The following is a 23,149-nucleotide window of genomic DNA, read 5'->3' as shown; positions in this document are numbered from 1 at the left end:
AGGTATGCATTTAGTTTCTGACAAAAAAAATTCTGTTATTGATATGTGGAAGACTTTTTTGTAGCAAATTCTTAAACCTTTTAAATTGGTGCTTTGTACTTTTATTTGAATGAACAGCGATTGAATCTGATGAGTCATATGTCTTTGAGTCACTTTCATTTTCTATTTCCCAGATAAGAAGTTATATAGACATTCTCACATTCATTATTAATAATAATCATAAAAAATAAAATTCAAATATACCTATTGGCTATTTATTGCCTCACTTTATTAAAAAAGGAGGATGCACTAAATTTTAAAAGTTAGGAGGCAATAAATATGAAATAAACTTAATGAGATCAGACATAATGCCAATTTCCATAGTACATGCACATCTAATTTTTGAAACAGGTTTTCTTTTAATTTCAGGGTAAATAACTGTATAATAGGCTAAAGATAATAAGAGGCTAACAAACACAATGATAAAAGAAAAAATAGATAGTGATACTTGTAATATAAAAGATCTACCAAATATCATAACCACTTACTTCAATTTCATATTCATGAAATAGAAGCAATGTTTGCATTTTATCTTATTTTATTTTAATTCCAGTAGAGTTAACACACAGTGTTATGTTAGTTTCAGGCGTAGAATTTAGTTATTTGTCACTTACATACAATACCCAGTGCTCGTCACCAGGGCACTCCTTAAGCCCCATTCCCTGTTTAACCCATCCCCCACCATACCCCCTGTAACCATCAGTTTGTTCTCTATAGTTCTTGATTTGTCTCTCTTTTTTCTCCTTTGCTCATCTGTTTTGTTTCTTAAACTCCACATATGAGTAAAATCATGACTTTTGTCTTTCTCTGGATGACCTATTTTGCTTAGCATTATACCCTCTAGCTCCATCCACGTCATTGCAAATGGCAGGATTTCATAGTGTTTGCATTTTTAATGGTATGTCCCAAAACAACTAATTAGAAAACTATCATATGTTCATTTTGTTTTCTATTTTGGATGATTTTGAAGCATTACCAAACTACAGAACACCTGATTTGGAAATACCAAAAGTCACAGATTTTCAAAACACATTATCCTTTATTTTCTGTGAAAAGAAATTTATATTCTCAGGACCCCTGGGTGGCATAGTCGGTTAAGCATCTGCCTTCGACTCAGGTCATGATCCCAGGGTCCCAGCCCCATGTCAGGCTCCCTGCTCACTGGGGAGCCTGCTTCTCCCTCTGCCTGCCCTCCCCCCTGCTTGTGCTCTCTCTCTCTGTCAAATAAATAAATAAAATCTTTAAAAAAAAAAACAGAAAGAAATGTATATTCTCTCTTCAAGCTATATAATATTTCCCATAAAATATGTGTAAATAAATCTATATGCCTGTACAATATTCTTTAGAGAGTAAGACCCATGCCTGAACTAATTTCAAGATTTAAGTATAATATTATTCAAAACAGATCTATTCTTTTTATTGAGTCAAATTCCCTTTAGGAAAATTTATAGGAATGTTGATAATTGTGGTACCTACAGAGGTCGGAGATAATAGAAATTCTTGGTACTGAAAACCGCAATTTTCTAATGCTTGTATTAACAGGTCTCTGAAAAGAAAGAATAAGAGAAAAAAGAAAAACTTTCACCCTATAGTTGGAAATGGGGTTCTTATATAAAAAAATTATACATAAACTTCATTTTATGTGAAAACTGTTCCTCCACCGAAGTTGTTTAGAAAGTGAATGATCCTAGGTCATAATTATTAAGTCCAGTACTTGAGAAATTGCATTTCTCAAAAAAAGAGATGATTTCTATTATAAATAAATAAATAAAGCTGCCAGATAATTTATCCCAACTGGGGCTATATTCTATCCAGAGTTAGAATCACTAGTCTACTGACGATAAATCTGCTATTGGGATGAACTCTATCTGTAGCAAATCAGATGGGGGAGCACTGGTCAGACAGCAGCCGGTTCGAGGACACGGATACTTTCTGGCTGGGCTACCATCTGAAAGGGCTCTGATCCAGGGCTTGCTTCTCCTAACTGCGGGTCAGAAAATGCTTATGAAGAGGAACGTTTCTTACTGAGAATATTACTGCTTCTAAAGAAATCGGCAACAATGTAAGCAGCTAAAATTGAGGAATACCATTCTCATTAAAATATGTACTCATTCTGCAAAAATTCAAACATACCAAAATGGGAGAGAGTCAGGTAAACCTAACTTTGTGAAACTTTATATTATTAATTAGTCAAAATCAGTATTAATGGATAAAATATATAATATATATAAAATGTCAGGATGTATGGGTTTATTTTTAAGATTTTATTTCCAAATGGCTCTTACAATATACCAAGTCTACGATGAACACATCTTATATATTTTACCTTGTAGAAGATACTTCAAAGCCTTTAACATTTTCTAAAAGAATATATTTCGGTAATTTTTGTAATCTAAAACAAAACAAAAACAAATGGAATTCTAAACATGTCATTACTAAGAAGTAAGAAGTAAAGAAAATCCTTACTTGTGGGAGATTTGAGGTAAGTAATTTTCTGAACTCTTTTTATAAAAGGACTTCATAGAGGCTAGAGACAACTTATATTTTATTCATTTTCCCCATAAAAATGGCATAGCTAATGAAGTTAACATTTGAAATGTTATTTTCCATTGAACTTTATCAGAAAATATGGGTTCACACAGAGGCTCTGAACTGCACAACTCAAAGGGCTGCCATTTATATAGGATGGCAGCTTCTAGGGTTAGCACAAGTTTCCAGGCTTTGGGCAACAGCATTCACTAACATTAGCATCATTAATATTGTAAGGAGAGGCAGTAGAATTTAGCTATTAGACTGTAATTCCCTGTCACTCACTATAGTGGCAACCGCGGAATGGCAAACATTTGCAGTTATTCTATCAGTCATGGCAGAAGAAGATAAATGACATGCTCAGTATCTGAAAGCTGCATGTATAAGCTGCTAACTGCTATAAAATGACAAATATTACATTCTTCCAGATCCAAAGTTTTAAATTTAAGGGAAGCTTGTATAAAAAAATCTAAGTTTTTACCTTGGGAGAATACCTAGAACATATAAGAGGCTATTCGTCCTTGGATCAGTCACATCACCTTGCAGGCCAATTCTAAAGGATAAAAAAAGGTACAAATAAAATTCACCAAGAATCTTCCTTACAGAAAGATACCAAATCACTTTTAAAATATCAAAACTGAGAGAAGTGAAATTAGTTGGTCTTCACAAAAAATATGATCATCTTTGTTGCTATAGAGAACAAAATGTATTTATTCACTTAATAAAAATGAAAAAACACTCGCCTATCTAATAAGTATGCTTATTATAAAACAATATGCCAAATGACTTACATGAGGCAAAGAAGAGAACAAAGAAGAACAAATAGTCAATAGAGACTAAAATCAATTACTCTCTTAAAATCACTTTGTTTAGGAAAGACACACAAACACACAAACACACAACTGGTTGATGACACCTTTTGCTCTGTCCCAGATGAGACAACAAAAGTTCAGATGAATGAGCTGGTTGGGCAGGGTGGCAACACAGAGTAATGACACTGATAACTAATCACCATCTAAGCAGACCACAGTAGGTAAGACTAAGACAATTTTGTCCAATGTAAAAGTAGAGACTTAACCTGAATGCTTGATTCTACAAGCAGCAGTTACAACTTGGTTAGACTAACTAGGTCAGAACAGGACATGTAAACAGGCAGTATTTCTGTATTTGGACTAGCAATTAGATCTTACAAGTAAGATTCAATGTGATCAAGAATCAAGCAGAAATGAAGACTTGGATTGGGCCTGGGTAGTAGGAACAGAGGACCAGGGTTTAAGACTTGGGTACTTACTAGCTTCACTGCCTCAGATGAGTTACTTGACATCACTTGTCAGTTCCCTCATACCTTCCAGCAGGGCCAGAACTATCTGTGGATCTGAGGCTCAGATAGACACTTAGAGTGGACTTGAAGAGATACCTCAGAAATCTTGGGTTCTTCTCACCGTGTCCCTTTCCTCTCGGTGTTGCAATGATGACAGTATTACAGAATCAGTTACTGCTGCCATCAGCAGCTGGAGTTGGGCTGCTGGTAGTAGGGAAGACACAGCAGGCCCCACGCAGTAATGGATGAGGCTACACGGTGCTGGGGCTGCATTCTGTTCTGTACATCCTACTTACTGTAGTTAAACGGGCCATATGCTTACATATGTTTGGAGGCATCTTCACATGGAATGCCCTCTGCTTTCAGACACAGTTCAGATACTGCCTCTCAAAGAACTCCTGTGTCCTGGCATGCAGCAAGCCACTTTCTCCTCTGTGCTCTCATGGCACTTCCAGCATTCATTTATTATATAGCTTATATCACATTATATGATAATTATTTGTCAGTCATTCCCTTAAACTATAAGCTCCTTGAGGATGGGAACTACAGTATCAAAAGCAATGCCTGGCTTATAAGTGCACAATAAATCTTTGGGGAATTAATTTCCTAGAGAGTTGTTTAAATAAAGCAAAACTTAAATGGAAATTAAGCATGAGAATATTCATTTAAATTAGAATATTTATTACATGTGATACCCCACTTAAAATCATCTTATACATTTAAGTAGGAATGTATAAAATAATTGATAAATCCTGGCTCTAACATTTTCTAATTGTATGGCCTTAAAAATATTAACACCTATCCCATAGGCTTGTTAAATTAAATGGCATTCTCCACGTAAGACAGAGGATTGTTACGATTATTTAAAATAATTAAAAATATCTAAATGAAGATGGATTAGTCAAGATTTCACCTAAGATATAATTCACTGAAACACACAGCCAAATAAATACTACATAATAAAAAAATGAATTGCAAATAGCTATAAAAAGTCAGAAATACTCGATGTACATATGAATTCTGAGAAACATAAAATTCACAAACGCATTCTCGATTAGATTTAAATTTTACAGTTAAGTAATTTAGGAATTTAATATTATGAAAATTTACTAATCAGTTAAAAAGATAACTCCTGAATACTCATTAGTTTAATTAATCTGAGGTAACTTAGGCCAGAAATAAATATTGTATCTTAGGTAGGTATAAAAGAGGTCCCATACAGTCTCTGCATATCTTTTATTGACCAAACTGCTTTGCTCATTTGGTAGTAATTGCTATTTCCTTTATGATTAAAGCTGAATTATAAATATGAGTAAAGGGAATTATTTATGAAAATTGTCAAAATTATGAAAATGCAGCTAATAGTCTTCAAAGTGTCCATGCTTGAAACTATGGTTTAATTCCCTCGAAAGTACTCTTCCTCAACAGAAAAATATTTATTATACATACCTGGTGAATGGTTGACAGGGAGGGCTCATTAAAATCATATTGAAAGACAATTTGTCAAACTCCTCTAGCGTAATGCCCTAAGGAATGAACATTTGGGGGAAAAATATAAAAAGATGCATAGAATAGGGAAGAAGGAAAAATGCTAATTGTAACTGAATATATCAGAAATTATAACCCTTAATAGTTTCATTTATAATACTCAAAACTTTATATAAACACTTAACAAATTAACTTCAGTTAAACTAACTTTCCAAAGCAATCTTACAAAGGAAGTTGGAGAAGTAAATCAAAGCTATGAAAAACTAAGTGACTTCCCCCAAGACTCAGAGCTGGCCAAAGCAGAGCAGGAACGCTAATTTCCTGAATCCTAAGTGTTTCACGCCTCTGTGACACCTCAAGTCTAACACCACTGTGTTTCTGGCGTCAAACATAGAGAACTTCATTTTATAATTAATGAATTTTTAGCATAGGACCTAAGAAAAAATTTTAACACCTCTCTATCAATAATATTTTTTATTTAGGAAATGTGATATACTGACCAGTCACCATCCCTTCCATGTAGGTCTCTGTTAAAATATCACCAAATGAAAAAAGGTCCTGTTTTCAGATATCCACAATAATTATACTGTTTTACAGTTGTGTGTAGTCAAAAAACTTCCAAAGGTAACAGATAAGATTAATCAATATAATTCCTACTGGGCTAAGCAGTTGAAAAATATGCTATTTTGCTTCTCTTTTATATATCAGAAGATAAATACAGTACAGTGGTCCTTCCCTTATGTGTGGTCTCACTTCCCAGTTTCAGTCAACCCCAGCCAATCAGGGTCCAGAAACAAATGACCCTCCTTCTGACTTATGGTCAGATCATCAGTAGTCTAACCCTAACGTCACCATGCTTACGTCATCCACCTCACCTCATCTCATCATGTAGGCATCTTGTCATCTTACACTACCACAATAAGAAGGGTGAGTACAATATATTTTGAGAGAGAGAGACTGCAATCACAACACTTTTACTAAAGTATATTGTTACAATTGTTCTATTTTATCATGATTGTTAATCTCTTACTGTGCCTAATTTATAAACTGCCTTTATCATAGGTATGTATGTACAGGAATAAACATGGTATATACACAGAATTCAGTACCAACTGAGGGTTCAGGCATCCACTGGGGGCCCTGGAATGTAGTCCCACGTGGATAAGGGGGTCTGCTGTACACAGAAACAAGTCATGGGTTTTCCAATTCTCATTAAGCACTCTTAGTATAAATCCTTAGCCAGAAACAAGCAACCAGACTAGAATTACAACTTTCCTAATTATGACACATTTTTAAGAAGTTCAATGACATGAATAAGGCAGGACAAGCTTTATTCTGAGTTCTGTAAAGAGTGAATTAACCTGGGGAACACATCGGTTGTCTCTGTTGTATTAAAAGTTTGAATGTATGTGTCTATCATTTTTAAACCACAGGCTTTGAAGTAGTTTAAGGTGTGTATGTAACCTAAGAACAAAATAAAATATTGAAAAGTTCCTACTGCACCTCTGAATCCCGGGGTTCTCAGGAAAACAATGTGAAAATCATGCACTGACCAGTCTTGTCAGAAAACATGGGGCAAAGCAGTACAATCAGACAGCACATCCTACCAAGTTAGAGAGCCTGTCAGCACAGGGCTATTGTGATAAGCAACTTACTGATGTCCTAACTGAATATGGATTGATTAAAGCTACATTTCTAAAACTAAAGTAAAAACAAAACAATGATCTTTTACATCGGGAGCATCCTATGTCTAGAATCTGAAGGAAGTAAACAGTTACTGCCTCCAATACAGGTTGGCATAAAAAATAACAATTTTAAAGGATTCTTCAAAATAGTGATTTTTTAAAAAATCAAATGATAGGGCAGTTATGCAAGAAATAATTAGTCAAACCATTCACAACTTTATTTAACCTGGCATTGGAAGGCATTAAAATGTGTTGAAATTCAAGAAAGTAGTTACGGAGATACACAAATTATCTTTAATAAGTTGGTATTTGCAACCTAACAGAAATCTATTCTTTTTTGATAACCTGGCCATACAAGTCATAAAAACACCTTTGCTTTCAGAGAACATTAGGTCAGCTCAGTGTGGTAGCACTGTTCATCACATGTTGATGAGCAGTTTTATTGGTCTTCTTACTAGCTTTATTACTTGTTTTTGCAGAAAGTCTCCTGGCTATGCTCATACGTAATTATCATTTAAACTTTAGGAAAAACTTGGTAGGTTAGAAAACAACTTTTGACAATTTTGGTAAGTTTTAGTTAATCTAAAGAGAACTGACATTTGTACAATATTCAGTCATACTTCCAATTTTCAAGTATCTTTTATTCCACATGGGTCATGCAGATTTCTTGTTACTTATTTCTCAGTGTTTGTAAGTTTCTTGTTACTACTATACATAGAAACTTTCTTCTATTATATTTTCTAACAGGCCTTTGTTTGCATATATAGTAAGCTACTGGTTATCATATTTTTGTAAACAGCGTCCTTAAATGCACTAGTTGTTCCTCACACTATTTTTAGGACAGTACGTTGTTTGTTTTCCAGGCCTATACAATTATTCTTTAGAATCCTCCTTAATATTTATCTGCTATTTCTCCTGCATGAGTACTTTACCTAACAGTCCACAACAACATTAAATAACAGTGCCAAAGGTAGACATCCTTGTTTTATTCATTATTTTAGTGAGAATGTTTTTCAAGTTTTACCATGTAGCATGCTACTGGAGTGGGAGATATATGTGCATGTTTGTGTTTAAACAGAAATATAAACACACATACACACAAAGCCAGTAAATGACATACACATCTCTAGTAGAATGCATTTGTCCTAATTTTATTGAGAGATTAAACTTATTGGAAAACCCTGCAATTTGTCAAATATTTTCTAATACATAGTTTTGCTCTTTCCAATTATTAACATGTTGAATAATAGTAATAGAATTCCTAAGTACTGAATTACTATTATACTTTCCAAAACAAAATCCATTTTAGTTATGCTACATTATTCTTTTGATGTGCTCTTGATTATTTGGTCATATTTTACTTAGAATTACTGAGTTCATATTCATAAGATAATGATTTTCCTATTTTGTGGCTTATAGTAAGTATCCAATAAAAACTGAGTGGATATTTCCTACCATTTCCTGCTCTATGAACTCTGATGTTATCTTGTGCATAAATACGACAATCAGATCTTTATTGAGGACTATATTAATCATTATTATAAAGTAACTTTCTATGACTCTTAAATGCTCTTGCCTTGAAATCCATTCTAACTAATATCTATTCTGAAACTGTTATCATTTGTGACCATTTGCCTGGTATCTGTCCATTTTTTAGCTACAATATGTTGTTCATTCAACAACATTCAGAAAGTGATCCACCAACATTGTTGTCTGTGACAACAATGAACCAAGACACAAGGTTTCTGCTCACGTGAAGTTTATATAGTAGTGACTAGTAATTCCTCATTTTCTACCTAGATGAATTACAGACTTTAGTTTTATTTTGCTAGCTATTTTATACCCAAGGAGTTCTGCTCCTGGTTATAACCCTCTCTGTGATTTTTCAGGCCTGACTGTGGGCAGTTACAAAGGCTTCATCCCACAGGCCTTGAGGGAAAGCTGCCCTTCCCACTCCAGAACTAGAACACGGTCAGCACATCAAGTCTCTGCAGGCCCTTAGGGTCAAGGATTCAGACGCCCTGGCTAGCACATTCTTCATATATTTGCATGTCTAGTTCTCTTTATCTGTGGCCTTGGCCAGAGGTCCACTGCACGCAGCTCTGCCAAGACCTCCTTATGGGAGAAGGTGGTGGAAACCTGGAAGACACTTCTCCCTACTCTGGCTGGTACTCAGCACTTTCCCTTCCTAGCCCTCCTCCCTTACAATTTCCCCTAAGGCCAGGACTCCCCAACATCTGTGCTGACCCACCTGCTCTCCCCCAGTGCGCTGCGGCGTGTGGAAATGGAGCAGGGGGCCCTGGCGTTTTCTCTTATTTTACAGATATGCTTATATCACCACAGGAAGTGATAAAGGCTTTACTCTTTTATTTTTGTCTTGCTGCTTTAATTAGCTACTCTGTTCTTCCCAGCTCAGCTAAGCTCCTAGTGACATTAAAGAATGTCCTAAAAATCCATAGCTTCATTTATCTTTCAAATACACATACTTTTCTGAGTCTCACTTTCTTCTCCTACATCAGTCACGTTATTATTTCTACACTGCAAAGATTCACAACATTTTTACCCAGTTTTCTAACCATAATTTCTTTCCTGACATGGTAGCTTTATTCCTGCGCTCTCTTCTTGGATTCATCTCTTGCTTAGTTAGATTAAGTGAATGGGTCATTTTTTCAATAAGGGCCCACGAGTACTACAGTTCATGAATTGTTGTAGGTTTTATTTTAGGAACTTCTTCCCTCTATTTCTGTTAATATTTTTGTTCCATTTATTTTATTGTCTTTGCCAGAGATACTAATTATTTTTACTGTAGATCATTTTTGTCTTCAGTAGTTATCATTTATTCTGCAACATTTGATCTGTATTTCTTTTCCGTTTTATTTTGCTTTCTTTTTCTCAAGCTCTGTCCTTTATGATTGTTTGCAGCACTGTCCACTTTACTTTTTGCTATGCTGACCTGACTTCCATTTCTATAATGGTTTTATTTTTCTCCTCTTTCTTTTTTCCCTGACCACTGATATTTTTCCAGTCCAATCACTGTCTTATCATTGCTTTTGAGCTGGTGTATCTATTTATTTGAGTTCTTGTTTTGAAGATACCATGTTTTATTTAATGCCTGAAGCTCATGGAGGCATGTATGTTTGAAATTTTCTTCGGCTTCTTAACATAATTTTCTGTTGTATATTTTGCTTTTTGTTTACATTTCGTACCTTATTTTTAAAGTACAATATTAGTATAGCCTCAAACTGGTTCCTTTCTCATTATTATTCATTTTTTAATGGAGGCCACTTGAATCAAGGAGTTTGCTGAAAGATGAGGTGCAATAGGTACTTTGTGGCCACACTGTTTCTGGGAAGGACCTGCACTAGCTTTTAACCTAAGAGCACGCTTCTGTCCCTAACCCATGATCTTGCATTCAGGGCGAGCAGGAAGTCTGTTGCAGTTGCAATGGCACTTTCAGCTCAGGGATCTGGATTTTTCAAATCTCTCTTCTCCTGACTTAGAACAAACAACTGCCAGGTGTATTTGGTCTTCTCCCTTGCCATTTTCTCCTTCTTGATTCTGCACAAAATATGTAGAGGTTTGCCTGTGATTTTGCCATCCTCATTCAGTTCTGTCCCATTTCCACTGCATTGGACACTATTCTTCATAATTTTCTTTGTTGTTTTGGCTTATCTCTAAATCCTATTTTTATTAATGATGGTTTTCCATCCTCCCTTCCCTTCTTTTCTTATTTCTATTAGGAAAAAGGATAGAGTTTTGGAATAGAAGTATCTTTTTTTATGCCACATTCGGTCAGAAATCCCAAAGAAAACTGTTTACAAGCATATTGTAAACCCTAGAGTAGCCGCTAAGAAAATAAAACAAATATAAATAAGGTATACCTAATAAGCCATTAGTAGAGAATAATAAAGTATTAATATATCAAAAGGCAGAAAAAGAGGGATAAACAAAAAACAGACTGGAAAAATAGAAAACAAGTAACAAGGGAGTAGAATTAAATCCAAAAATATTAATAACAAGATTAAATGTAAATGGTAAAACACTCCAATTAAAAGGTAGACTCTGTCAGCCTGAATAAAAAAGCAACACCCAACTATACACTGTCTACTATAAATCTAATTTAAATACAAAGATACAAATAGGATAAAATTTAAAGGATGGAAAAACATAAACATGTAAACATTAATCATAAGAAAGCAGAGTAGCCATATTAATATCAGGAAAAGTAGAGTTCAGAACAAGAAATACTTCCTGGAGTTAAAAAGGGACATTAAGGAGCATTATCAACAATAGCCAAAATATGGAAAGAGCCCAAGTGCCCATCAACTGATGAATGGATAAAGACGATCACACACACACTCACTCACACACACACACACACACACAATGGAGTATCACTCAGCCATCGAGAAGAATGAAATGTTGCCATTTGCAACGATGTAGCTAGAACCAGAGTGTATTATACTAAGCGAAATAAGTCAGAGAAAGACAAATAACATGATTTCACTCATATGTGGAATTTAAGAAACAAGAACGAGTGTATTATACCAAGCAAAATAAGTCAGTCAGAGAAAGACAAATAACATGATTTCACTCTTATGTGGAATTTAAGAAACAAAACAGAAGAACATATGGGAGGTGGGAAAAGAGAGAGAGGACAACAAACCATAAGAGACTCTTAAAATAGAGAACAAACCTAGGGTTGATGGAGGGAGGTGGGCAGGAAATGGGCTAGAGGGGTGATGTGTATTAAGGTGGGCACTTGTTATGATGAGCATGGGGTGTTGTGATGAACCATTGAATTCTACTCCTGAAACCAGTATTATTCTGTATGTTAACTAACTAGAATTTAAATAAAATCTGGGGAAAAAAGGGACATTATAATGATAAAGGGGTCATTCAATCAAAAACATTATAAAGTGTAAACATTTAATAACAGAACTTTAAGATAAAATGGAGCAAAAACTGACAACACTGAAGGAAGACACATTCACGACTATGGTTGGAAATTACAGCACCCTTCTCTCAGCAACTGATAGAAAAAATCAGTAAGGATACAGAAAAATTATTACATTTTTAAATTTGTAATTAAATTATTTACATTTGTAAATAATTACAAAAAAATACAAAAAATATCAACCAATTTGACCCGACTGACATTTACAGAGCATTCCACCCCATAAAAAAAGAATATATTCTTTTCAATACCATATAGAACATTCACTAGACAAATTGAATTATGGGCCATAACACAAGTCTCAACAATTTAAAATAACTGAAATTATACACAGTATGACCAAAATAAAACAGAAATGAGAAATCAGTAACAGAAAGATATCTGGAAAATATTATGAATATTTGGAAATTGAAACCCATACTTATAAATAACACATGGGCCAAAGAAGAAATCAGAAGGGAAATTGGAAAATATTTCAAACTATATGAAATCAACACAACATATGAAAATTTGTGGAATGTAGCCAAAACTTAGGAAAATCTACAGCATTAAATGTTTATATGAAGAAAAAGGAAACAATATCAAGTAACTCATCTAAAGTCCCACTGCAAAAAGTATTAAAAAACATAAATTAAATGCAAAGTAGAAAGAAATAATAAAGATGAGCAGAAATTAGTGAAATAGTAAACAAATGGACAATAGATAGTATCAATTGCATCCAAAGCTATTTACTTGAAAAGACCAATAAAATTGGTAAGCTTCCAGCTTCACTAGCATTTTACAAATTACTAACATCAGGAATGACCTATGGTACATCTATAGAGTTCACATATAGAAAATGGATATAAGGAAATATGAAAAAATCAAGCAAATACATTTGACAAATTAGATAAAATGGATTTCTTCAAAGATCACAAATTTCTAAAACTAAATAAAAAATAAATAGGAAGCTTCACTAGTCTTTTAGCAATTAAATAAATTAAATTCATAGTTTAAAACCTTCCCACAAAGAAAACTTCAGGCCCAGATAGCCTCATTAACTAAATTCTATCAAACATTTATAGAGGAACTAATACTTGTTTTTCAAACTCTTCCAAAAAATGTAAGGTTAATATAACCCTAATACTGAAACCATACTAAAACACTGAGGAGAAATAACAAATCACCTATGAAGCTAAATGTAAAATACTTAACAAAATATTAGCAAATTGAAACCAGCATTACATAAAATAGGTAATAGATCATTACCAAGTAGAATTTATCCTGGGAAGGCAATATTGACTTAACTTTCAAAAACAGAAATTGATATAATCACCATATTAAAAGAATAAACGGGGAATGACATAATCATGTCAAAAGATGCAAGAAAGATAGCATTTGATGAAATTCAAAACCCATTCATTATAAAAATTCTCAGAAAATGTAATTAAAGGAAATTTCCTCAACTTGATAAAATATATCTATAAAAAATCTACTAACTAACATCATCCCAAATGGTAAATGACCGAATGTTCTGCCTCTAAGAAGTGGAAGAAGGCAAGAATATCCAGTGTAATCCTATTTAATCGACACTGTATAGAAGGTCTTAGACAATGCAATAAGACAAGAAAAAAAGTCACACTGATTGGAAGGGAAAAGTAAAACTCTTTATTCTCAGACAATATGATTGTGTATGTAGAAAAAAATCCTAAAAAAATCAAAGCTATCAGAATAAGTCAATATAACAAAGTCACAAAATAGAAGGTCAAGGTGGATAAACAAAAATAAGTGTATTCCTATATGCTAGCAATAGGAAATAGTAGTATTTTAAAAATACCACTTACAATAGCATCAAAACCCACAAATATTTAGGGAAAAATTAATTAACATATGTGCAAGATTTGTACAACAAATATTACAAAATATTACTCATATAAATTAAAGACTACCTAAATAAATGAAGAGAGATACCATGTTCATGGCCTGAAAAGACTCAATTTTATTAAGATACCAATTCTTTTAAAACCAATCAGAATTCCAATCAAAATACCTTTTTGTAGAAATTGGCAAGGTTATTCTGAAATTTACACAGACATGTAAATGAGTGTAGCCAAAATAATCTTGAAAGAAAAAACAACAGCAATTTGAGAACTTATGGTACCCGAATTCAATACGTATTATAAAGCTATAATAATCAAAAGAGTGTGCTACTGGTCTAAGGGAAAACATTCAGATACTACTGAAGAGAGGATCCAGAAATAGACACACATTTATGACCTATTTTTTTTATAAAGGTGTCAAGGAAATTGAGGAAAGGATAGTCATTTCAGAAAATGGTAAAAGAAAAACAAGAAAGAAAGAAAGAAAATGGTGCCAGGACAATGCTCTATGCACTTAGAAAAAAAAATAAATGACTGCTACTTCAAACTACACCAAAAAGTAACTTCAAATGGGTCATCAACCTAAATGGAAAAGCCAAAACTATAAAATTCTAGAAGGGGGGGGAAATGGGGTAAACAAAAATTTTTTTGGAACACACAGAAATGTGATCAAAAAACAAAGAAAGATAAATAACTTCTGCATTTTGATGAACACAGTTAAGGAAATGAAAAGACAAATTACTGAACTGGAGAAAATATTTGTTATATACATTTCTGAGAGATAACTTGAATCCAGAAAACTTAAACAAGTCTTACAATGAAATGATGATATTACAAGTACACCAAATAATAAAAATTGGGCAAAAAATTTCATTACAGAAGAAGACACAGAAATGCACAACATTTTTAGCCATCAGGAAAATGCAAATTAGAATCATCACACACAAAAGAATCACAACAGCATGACAGGCTCACTAGAATGGCTAAAATTTAAGAAATTAACAATATCAAGTGCTGGTAACGATGTGAAACAACTGAAACATTTAAACATTGATTATGCAAATGTGAAATGGTACAAACACTCTGGAAAACAGGATTTTCTCATAAAATTAAAGAAACCTACTATATGACCCAGCAATTCCAATTCTAGGTATTCATCTACAAGAAATGAAAACAAAAGGTCCACACAAAAACCTGTACATGAATGTTCACAGCAACATTTTTGTATAGTCAAAAACTGGAAATAACCTAAATGTCTAACATCATGTGACTGGATATATACATTATAGTACATAATATTTCACTGTATAGAACATTACTCAGCAATAACAACAAAGAACAGACTACTGATATGCACAACGACATGCATGAATTCAAAAAACATTATGCTAAATGAGCAAGTTACATTCATGATTTTATTTGTGATATACTGGAAATGGAAAATTTAATCTGTAATGACAGAAAGCAGATCAGTCGTTGCCTGGGCATGGGACACTAAGGAACACCAGAGGGGATAGATGTTCTAAGTCTTGACTGTGGTGGTTACACACTTGTAGTCAAAACTCAAACTACACACAAATGAGTGCAGTTTACTGTATATAAATTATAGTTTCATGAGAAATTTGCTGTAAAATTTTTCACAAGAAAATGGAGAAAAACACAATTTCATATTATTTAAAAAATAACAATGTACATCAGTGTTAAATACTTCTGCAGAGTTCATCAATGTTACTTTTAACCTGTAATTTTGACAGGCTTGCTAAAATAAGAAGCATTCAATAAGTAATAGTCAGTGACTGCCTCTCTTGTTTTTACTCCTGTTATATATATATGTATTGTGCATGACTATTGTTTGAAAGTAAAGAATTAAACAGTTTAATATTATTACAGAACCATGCATTTAGAAGTCAAGCATATTTTTACATTTCAGTCCTTTGTCTCGGAGACCAAAATACTGACCTCTCTCATTCTCATTCTCTCAAACTGAAAATTAAAAATAAATAAGGGCCAAAAAGAGCATGTAATCTTCTTATAGATTATAAAATGTTGATTCCCTTCTAAACTTTCTCATTTATATATGATTTATCCTCCAATGAAGACACCACAAATCAGTATCTTACAGTGTTTTTCAATCACACTTTCCTTGCCATATACTTATTAAAACAATAAGCAACATTACTCACTTCAATTGTCTTGGCCAGTAACTGTGTGTGAGGAAAATTATACTTGTATACTTCATTAGCGACAGTGTTCACATCAATGGCAGCCACCACTCGTGCAGGTATACAGCTTTCTGTAATGATAAGTGGAATACCTTAAAATGTGAAGTCCTTAATATCAACTTGATCACTTTACAGAAAAGTCAAAATCCAGAATTTTGTAGTACACTTCCTCACTTCCTCAATTATCTAGCTAGATCTCAGATTTCCAATGGACAACCAGGCCAGGGAGTTAGGCATGAAATGGAATATCTGCATATTTCTGGTTCATCTCTCTAAATAGCATTCTGATGCTAAAAATAAGATTTAAATGTTTTAGTCATTATCTCTTATATTTGCCTTCCTCGCTCCATTAAGATGTACACTTATGAGTTAAATAGAAAGTTTCCTAAGTTAAAACAAACCAAAAATAGAAAAGGGAAGTATCTTTTTAAAAACCATATCACTTGGAACTCTACATAAATCAACTACCATTTGCTCCTCACCTTCTAACATTAATACAAAGCTGCTTCCCAATATCACTAAAAATGCTTTCACATAAATTTTGGAAGGTTTTTAACAACAGTTTTATTGAGATATAATTCACATACCACAAAATTCACTTGTTTAAGGTTTAGGTAAGTTTTTAACTAAAATGAACAATTAATTGGTGTCCAAATATAAAAACTACATAGACTAAAAATTAAAAATCTTAACAGACCAGCACAGAAAGGAGTAAGGGAAATAATTTCAAGAGCATGCCCTCACTGCCCTTCTCTCTTGCTGCTAAAAAAAAAATAATTTTGGGGGCACCTCAGTCATTAAGCGTCTGCCTTCAGCTCAGGTCATGATCCCAGGGTCCTGGGATCGAGTTCCCACATTGGGCTCTCTGTTCAGCAGGTAACCTGCTTCTCCCTCCGCCTGCCGCTCCCCCTGCCTGTGCTCTCTCTTTCTCTCTCTCTCTCTCTGTCAAGTAAATAAATAAAGTCTTAAAAAAAAAAAGAATTTAGATATAAGGAGCTAGGGCTCATGTAGCAGGCACCAGAACTAAAACTCAGATCTCAGAAGATGGGGTAAACACACACACTCAGAAAATAATCACAACCATACACTGAGGCCTAAAAGAGATGATGTCCAAGACAAAACAAGGGCATAAATATCTCTAAGTAAATATTTGCTGAATGTCTACTAGGCTCAAGACACTCAGCCAGAACCAGTTATCTCCTAGGTACCCTGCTGCCTTGTATGCAGGTCACTGGAAACTCTGAGGTCCAGTCAGTAATATCATAGATAGCTGCCTCCAACTGAGTTTAGAATCAATAACTAGTTATTTGCCTTAGTATAAAGTTATAAATAATACCTTTGTCAAAGGTATCAGAGAAATCTGGAAACATAAATCAAGAAGGCTTTTAAACAAATAAAAAAATTAGTACATAAGGATTATTTTGCAAAATATCAAACCTGTTATAATTCAAATCAAGAACTAAGTTACTACTAAGCATTGTATGAGAGCTCAGAATTACATAAACTTCATTGAATTATTTTACTGTTTTGTTAAATAAGATATCTTGTCATTAGCATGATGAAGCCTGCTTGCATTTCCACTATATATGCAGCAATCTGGGACTGCCTGTAGTTGGTTAATATGACTTTTCTCTTTTTTCAGGCTGACTGACAATACACAGTGATGTGCCGAATCTGTACCACAATCAACAATTAATTTTATGTTCTTGTATTTTGTGCCTGAAAGACATAAATACTTACATAAAGCAACTGCCAAGTAAATGTTTTTTGTGGCTATCCAAGAACCGATGAACCAAAAATTCTTTCTCAGAAAACAACAGATTTTAAAAGTCAGTAAGCAAAAGCACTGTTGTTTATTGCATTATTTTAGAGTGTTATTAAATTAGGATCCAGTGCATGGCCTAAAAAGTTATTTCTGTGATGAGAAATGAATGTACTAAGATATTACAATAATTCAACTTGCCTTTTCAAAACAGAATTGTTCTGGTGTACGGATGTGTTTCTAAGGAAAAAGTTAGATTTATAAATGACCATTTTAAAAAAGCGAATCTGGTTGTATGTAAGTGATGAGTCACTGAATTCTACTCCAGAAACCAATATTGTACTGTATGTTAACTGACGAAAATTTAAATAAAATGAATAAATAAGTAAATAAGCAAACCTGTCAATTCTGTCGAAATCTGAAATTGAGATCCAAAGACAAGTTGTCTTGATATTTTCTACTGTATACTTCAAATCTACAGCCTCCAAAACTCTTTGTCAAGCCATGTACACATATTTTGAAAATGTTTAACTAAAAATACCAACTCAATAGAATTTTGCATAAGTGAGCTCTATTACTTAAATCATGCAAGAGAGGTAATTCTTGCAGGGGAGAGGGAATCCATCAGGATCTTTTAGTAGCATGGAGGGTAGGGATATGTTTTCAGCACCCTGATCTACTGCTCTCCCTGGATATTATTCATGATATTTCAGTTATTACTCTCATTGCATATTTATCAACAGGAAGCGTGGGTATAAAAGGTACAACACTCTAGTTAGAGAAATGCATATAAATGATGTTAAAAGATTGTCAGATTGGATCTACAAGGAAAAGACAAGGGGTATCATACTCCTGTTTACATGAGGACTGAATTTAAAAAGGCAGAGTTAGTTATACTAAGAGAGACCTTCTAGGGAGATGCAAGAAATGTCACCAGCAATACATGCATAATTCCTGCTCTCATGTATGTCTCTTATTGAAGTAGGCAAGAATCAAACACACACACACATACCACATTTGAATAGCAATAATTTTCCTTCTTTTTCTGATCACTCTTTCTGGAAAAGTTGAAGGGAAGAACTTCTGGTTGGTAGTAGTGAAAGGGTACAAGTTTACACTCTTATCTGCCTTTCCTAACCAAATAAATCAGAAGGTTTAATTGTGCATAGTTATTAAGGTGGGGAAAAATTCAATTTTTAAAAATGTAAATATAAAATTAACCAACCCATTTTGAAATAAGGAAAGTAGCTTATTTTTTTCCTTCTTTTTCTTCTTTATCATTTATTTTCTGATTTGTATCTCAGATAGGTGAGTAATTACTTGAATGAGCTCATTATGATCATACCTGAGATACCTAATCAGGTATGTTAACACTGACATCTAGTTGTGAAATGGAAGATCAGTGGATCATAACCCATGTCTATTTTCCTTCATTCAAAATGACAGCTTAAGAATAAAAGTACTAAGCAAAAGCAGATCTGAAAGGATTCTGAATTTAAAGTGATTGCTAAATGTTTTATCCCTATTGGCAAAGTATATTTCTTATTTCTCTTTAAAGATTCTTGCTTTTCAAAACTTGCAAATAAATTATTTCTCTGAATTAAATAAAATTTAAAATAAGCTTCAAAATTCACCCAATTTCCTTAGAAAATCTCCTTAGAAGTTTAGCTAACAGTAAACAACAAAAAACTTACTTTGGGTCAAGACATACACTAGATCGTTGTTTCTAAGATCTAACTAAATACAAGGGCCCATCAACCAGAGAGTGGACAGGAACCACTTGAGATATGTGCACAGACCAGAGCTGGGGAAGTGGCACCAGAGAAAAAGGTATCAAATTAATGTTTAAAAAGGAGCACACTGAATTTACATGGAAAGGAAAATAAAGATCCTATGCCAGATAATACAATGCAATTTGGAGAAGAGGAGGATTGTCTCCTCCATTTTGAAAAGGACATTGAGAAAGAACAAAGGTATAAGAAAGAAGAAGAACATGATAGTTTGTGCTTTCTGGCCTTTTTACTATGGTTTGTTTCTACTATTGAAAAAGAAACATAATGGCTGGCACTCTAATCACCATGTCAGTCCATGAAGAGAAGGGCCACTTTACAGAGCTGGCGAAGCAAAGAACTGGAAGGAGTTGAGGTCCTGAAGGATTTCATGGAGTCACCATAGCAGCCCTAGATTACTATGTCTAGACTCACTTTTTTTTTTTAAGATTTATTTATTTATTTGAGAGAGAGAGAGAGGGAGAGGATCTCAAACAGACTCACCGCTGACCCCAGAGCCCTACACGGGGCTCGATCTCAAGACCCTGAGATCATGACCTGAGCTGAAATCAGAGCCACCAAGCGCTCCTAGACTTACTTTATGTGAGAAACAAACTTCTACCTTCTTTAGTCACTATTATTTTGGATGTCTCTATTACTGACATTTGACATTGGATGTCTCTATTATTGACATTTGAACCTAATGCTAACAGATGCATGAACCTGATCCTAACAGTTCCTCAGTTGTTTAGATGGCTGTGTGTGTGTGTGTGTGTGTGTGTGTGTGTGTGTGTGTGTGTGTGTGTGTGTGTGTGTGTGTGTGTGTCTGTGCAGGTGGTGAGAAGAGAATTTCAGGTTCAATTCCTGTTTAGACCGGATCAATATAACTCAAAAAACATTTATTGAGTAATGTGTGCCAAGCATTTTGCTAGACCCACAGGGATAGATATATAAAGTTTATATTTATGGAGTTCAGGGGAGTTTTAAAATTAAATCAACACTGTTTTTCTCTAAGGTACAAGAATTCCTCCTTTAATATAAAAGGTGAAAAAAATATATAAAAGGTGATGTCCCCCCAAATTTTCCTTATGAAGTGAATTTCTACCAAGCAAATACTTTCTTCATTATTTTTTAATTTTTATTATTGAATATAGTTGACATACAATATTAGCTTCAGGTGTATAACATAGTGATTCAACAATTCTATACATTACTCAGTGCTCACCACGATGTGTCGTCACCATTTGTCACCATATAATGTTATTTCTTCATCATTTTTTAAAAGTCACATCTATGTTACCCTGAGGAGAAAAACTCTGGAAGCTTGATTTAAGAGAATATAAAAATTTTGGAAAACCAATCAAAATCATATATTCAACAAACAACTCAAAAATCTAATATGAGGGGCGCCTGGGTGGCTCAGTCGTTAAGTGTCTGCCTTCAGCTCAGGTCATGATCCCAGGGTCCTGGGATCGAGCCCCGCATCGGGCTCCCCGCTCCGCGGAAAGCCTGCTGCTTCTCCCTCCCCCACTCCCGCTGCTTCTGTTCCCTCTCTTGCTGTATCTCTCTCTGTCAAATAAATAAATAAAATCTAAAAAAAAAAAAATCTAATATGAATAATATTAATAGAAATACCAGCACTAATAACACCACCATGGTACGTACACTCAGAATCTCAAAAGCAAAACCACTGAAACTCTGGAACAGTGATAATCAGCCTCACATATTTCCTAACCCCAGTAATCTCTTGTTAAATATTTTTGCACAGCGAGACTTCCTCAGATGATTTATCATAATACTGATTAGAAGGTGACATGAAGATACCACTAAGGAAGCTCTGGTTTCCCTTTGGAATGATGGCTGAAGTGTTACCCAAAAGCCTCTGTGGTTCTTGACATAAAACAAAGGTCAAACTATAAATATTGATAATGATTACTAAAGAGAGGACAAAACCTTAACTTCTCAGGCTTTCATGCAACAGATCTTCTAATGATTACTAAGCGTTCATAAGCCCTTTTTATAAAAGGTGCTTGGTGTTTTAAAATGATTTATTGTCCTAAGATAAAGAATGTCTCCTTCCATCAAGTTTTGATAAGTTTTAAGGCTTGGAAAGCGATATTAGATGGCTTATTTTTAAATTCTACTTTGTTTGAAGGAAAGATAAACCTTCAGCTACTACAGCCTTCTTGATGCAGTAAGGGGAGAGTGTATTAAAATGCACCCATGGGGGATGCCTGGGTGGCTCAGTTGGTTAAGCCTCTGCCCTCGGCTCAGGTCATGATCGCAGAGTCTCAGGATCAAGCCTCATGTTGGGCCCCCTGCTCAGTGGGGAATCGGTTTCTCCCTCTCCCTCTGCCCCTCTCCCCTGCTCATGCTTGCTCTCTCTCTAATAAATAAATAAAATCTTCTTAAAAAAACGCACCCAATCCAGAAAGAACAAAACTGAGACAGATACAGAGAGAAAGAAAACTGGTTCCTGGTAACACAATTTGAGCCCCTTTAAGCTGTACCCCAAACCGAGCCTATATTTGATCTTAGTCATTACATGAGTATTTACAACTTTTATGTAAACCAGTTTGGATTGTTTTCTGTAACTTGGAAATAACAGTTCGAATAGGCATTTAAGAGAACACACACTTAAATATCATTTGTCACTAAGAGGAAATGCATTTCAAATTCCAACTTGGCAAGCAAAACAACATGAACATCAAAAGCCTTGTGAATAAGAAATTAATTCACTATATAGCTACAAAACAGAAACACTTCTCTTGATCAAACACTCCCCAAGTGTCCTAAATTGAAGCAATATTTGCAGGAGTCCCAACCTGGGAGTCAAGGACTTCATTACGGGTCTACCTAACTATTTTATCCTATACATGTATTCTAAATACAACAAATATGCAGACAGCCTTCTGTAAGCTGTATCCCCAATGTCTTTTTTTTTTTTTTAAGATTTTATTTATTTAATTGACAGAGAGAGACAGAGAGAGAGGGAACACAAGCAGGGGGAGTGGGAGAGGGAGAAGCAGGCTTCCCGCCGAGCAGGGAGCCCGATGCGGGGCTCGATCCCAGGACCCTGGGACCATGACCAGAGCTGAAGGCAGTTGCTTAACCAACTGAGCCACCCAGGCGCCCCGCCCCAATGTCTTTTTAAGGAGCATATAGTATTTTCAGCTGAATGATCTTATTAATTCTTAAAAAATTCAAGTTCTAAAAGTAAAAATGGTCAAAATGGAAATTTCAATGACAGGCAATTCAAAATAAAGAATTCCATATGATCAATTAACATAAAATGATGCTGCATTTCACCAATAATGATAGAAATCCACATTAATCAGTTTTACTTATCAGACTAGGAAAGCTTTTGTAAGATGAACACTGTCTAGTACGAGCAAGGGCTTGAAAAAATGAGCCCTCCTTCATGTTGGCTGTAGTGTATACAGATTCAGCTCCTCTATCATTCATCCAACTATTCCACTTGTGACAACTTATGCTAAGGAGATAGTTGGACAATGTAA

At 34.4% G+C, this 23,149-nt stretch overlaps 1 protein-coding gene across 15 annotated transcripts in view; it reads right to left on the bottom strand.

Moving 5' to 3' along the window:
* Positions 1–23,149, bottom strand: part of TRDMT1 (tRNA aspartic acid methyltransferase 1) — a 56,369-nt gene that overhangs the window by 11,968 nt on the left and 21,252 nt on the right. For 7 of the 15 annotated variants that reach the window (XM_027595228.2, XM_027595215.2, XM_027595216.2 and 4 more), the window contains exons 2-6: positions 16,062–16,171; positions 5,339–5,415; positions 3,050–3,121; positions 2,366–2,431; positions 1,516–1,585 (exon numbers count right to left, since the gene is read on the bottom strand). In XM_027595228.2, coding sequence (XP_027451029.1) covers positions 1,516–1,585; positions 2,366–2,431; positions 3,050–3,121; positions 5,339–5,376 — 246 coding nt within the window. In that variant the 5' untranslated portion in view covers positions 5,377–5,415; positions 16,062–16,171. The remainder of the gene's footprint in view (positions 1–1,515; positions 1,586–2,365; positions 2,432–3,049; positions 3,122–5,338; positions 5,416–16,061; positions 16,172–23,149) is intronic. The other 8 variants (XM_027595225.2, XM_027595224.2, XM_027595223.1 and 5 more) reach the window with 2 other exon arrangements.

Source organism: Zalophus californianus, chromosome 9 (assembly GCF_009762305.2).
Source record: "Zalophus californianus isolate mZalCal1 chromosome 9, mZalCal1.pri.v2, whole genome shotgun sequence".
Classification (NCBI taxonomy): Eukaryota; Metazoa; Chordata; class Mammalia; order Carnivora; family Otariidae; genus Zalophus; species Zalophus californianus.
This window is presented reverse-complemented; position numbering and strand designations above follow the sequence as displayed.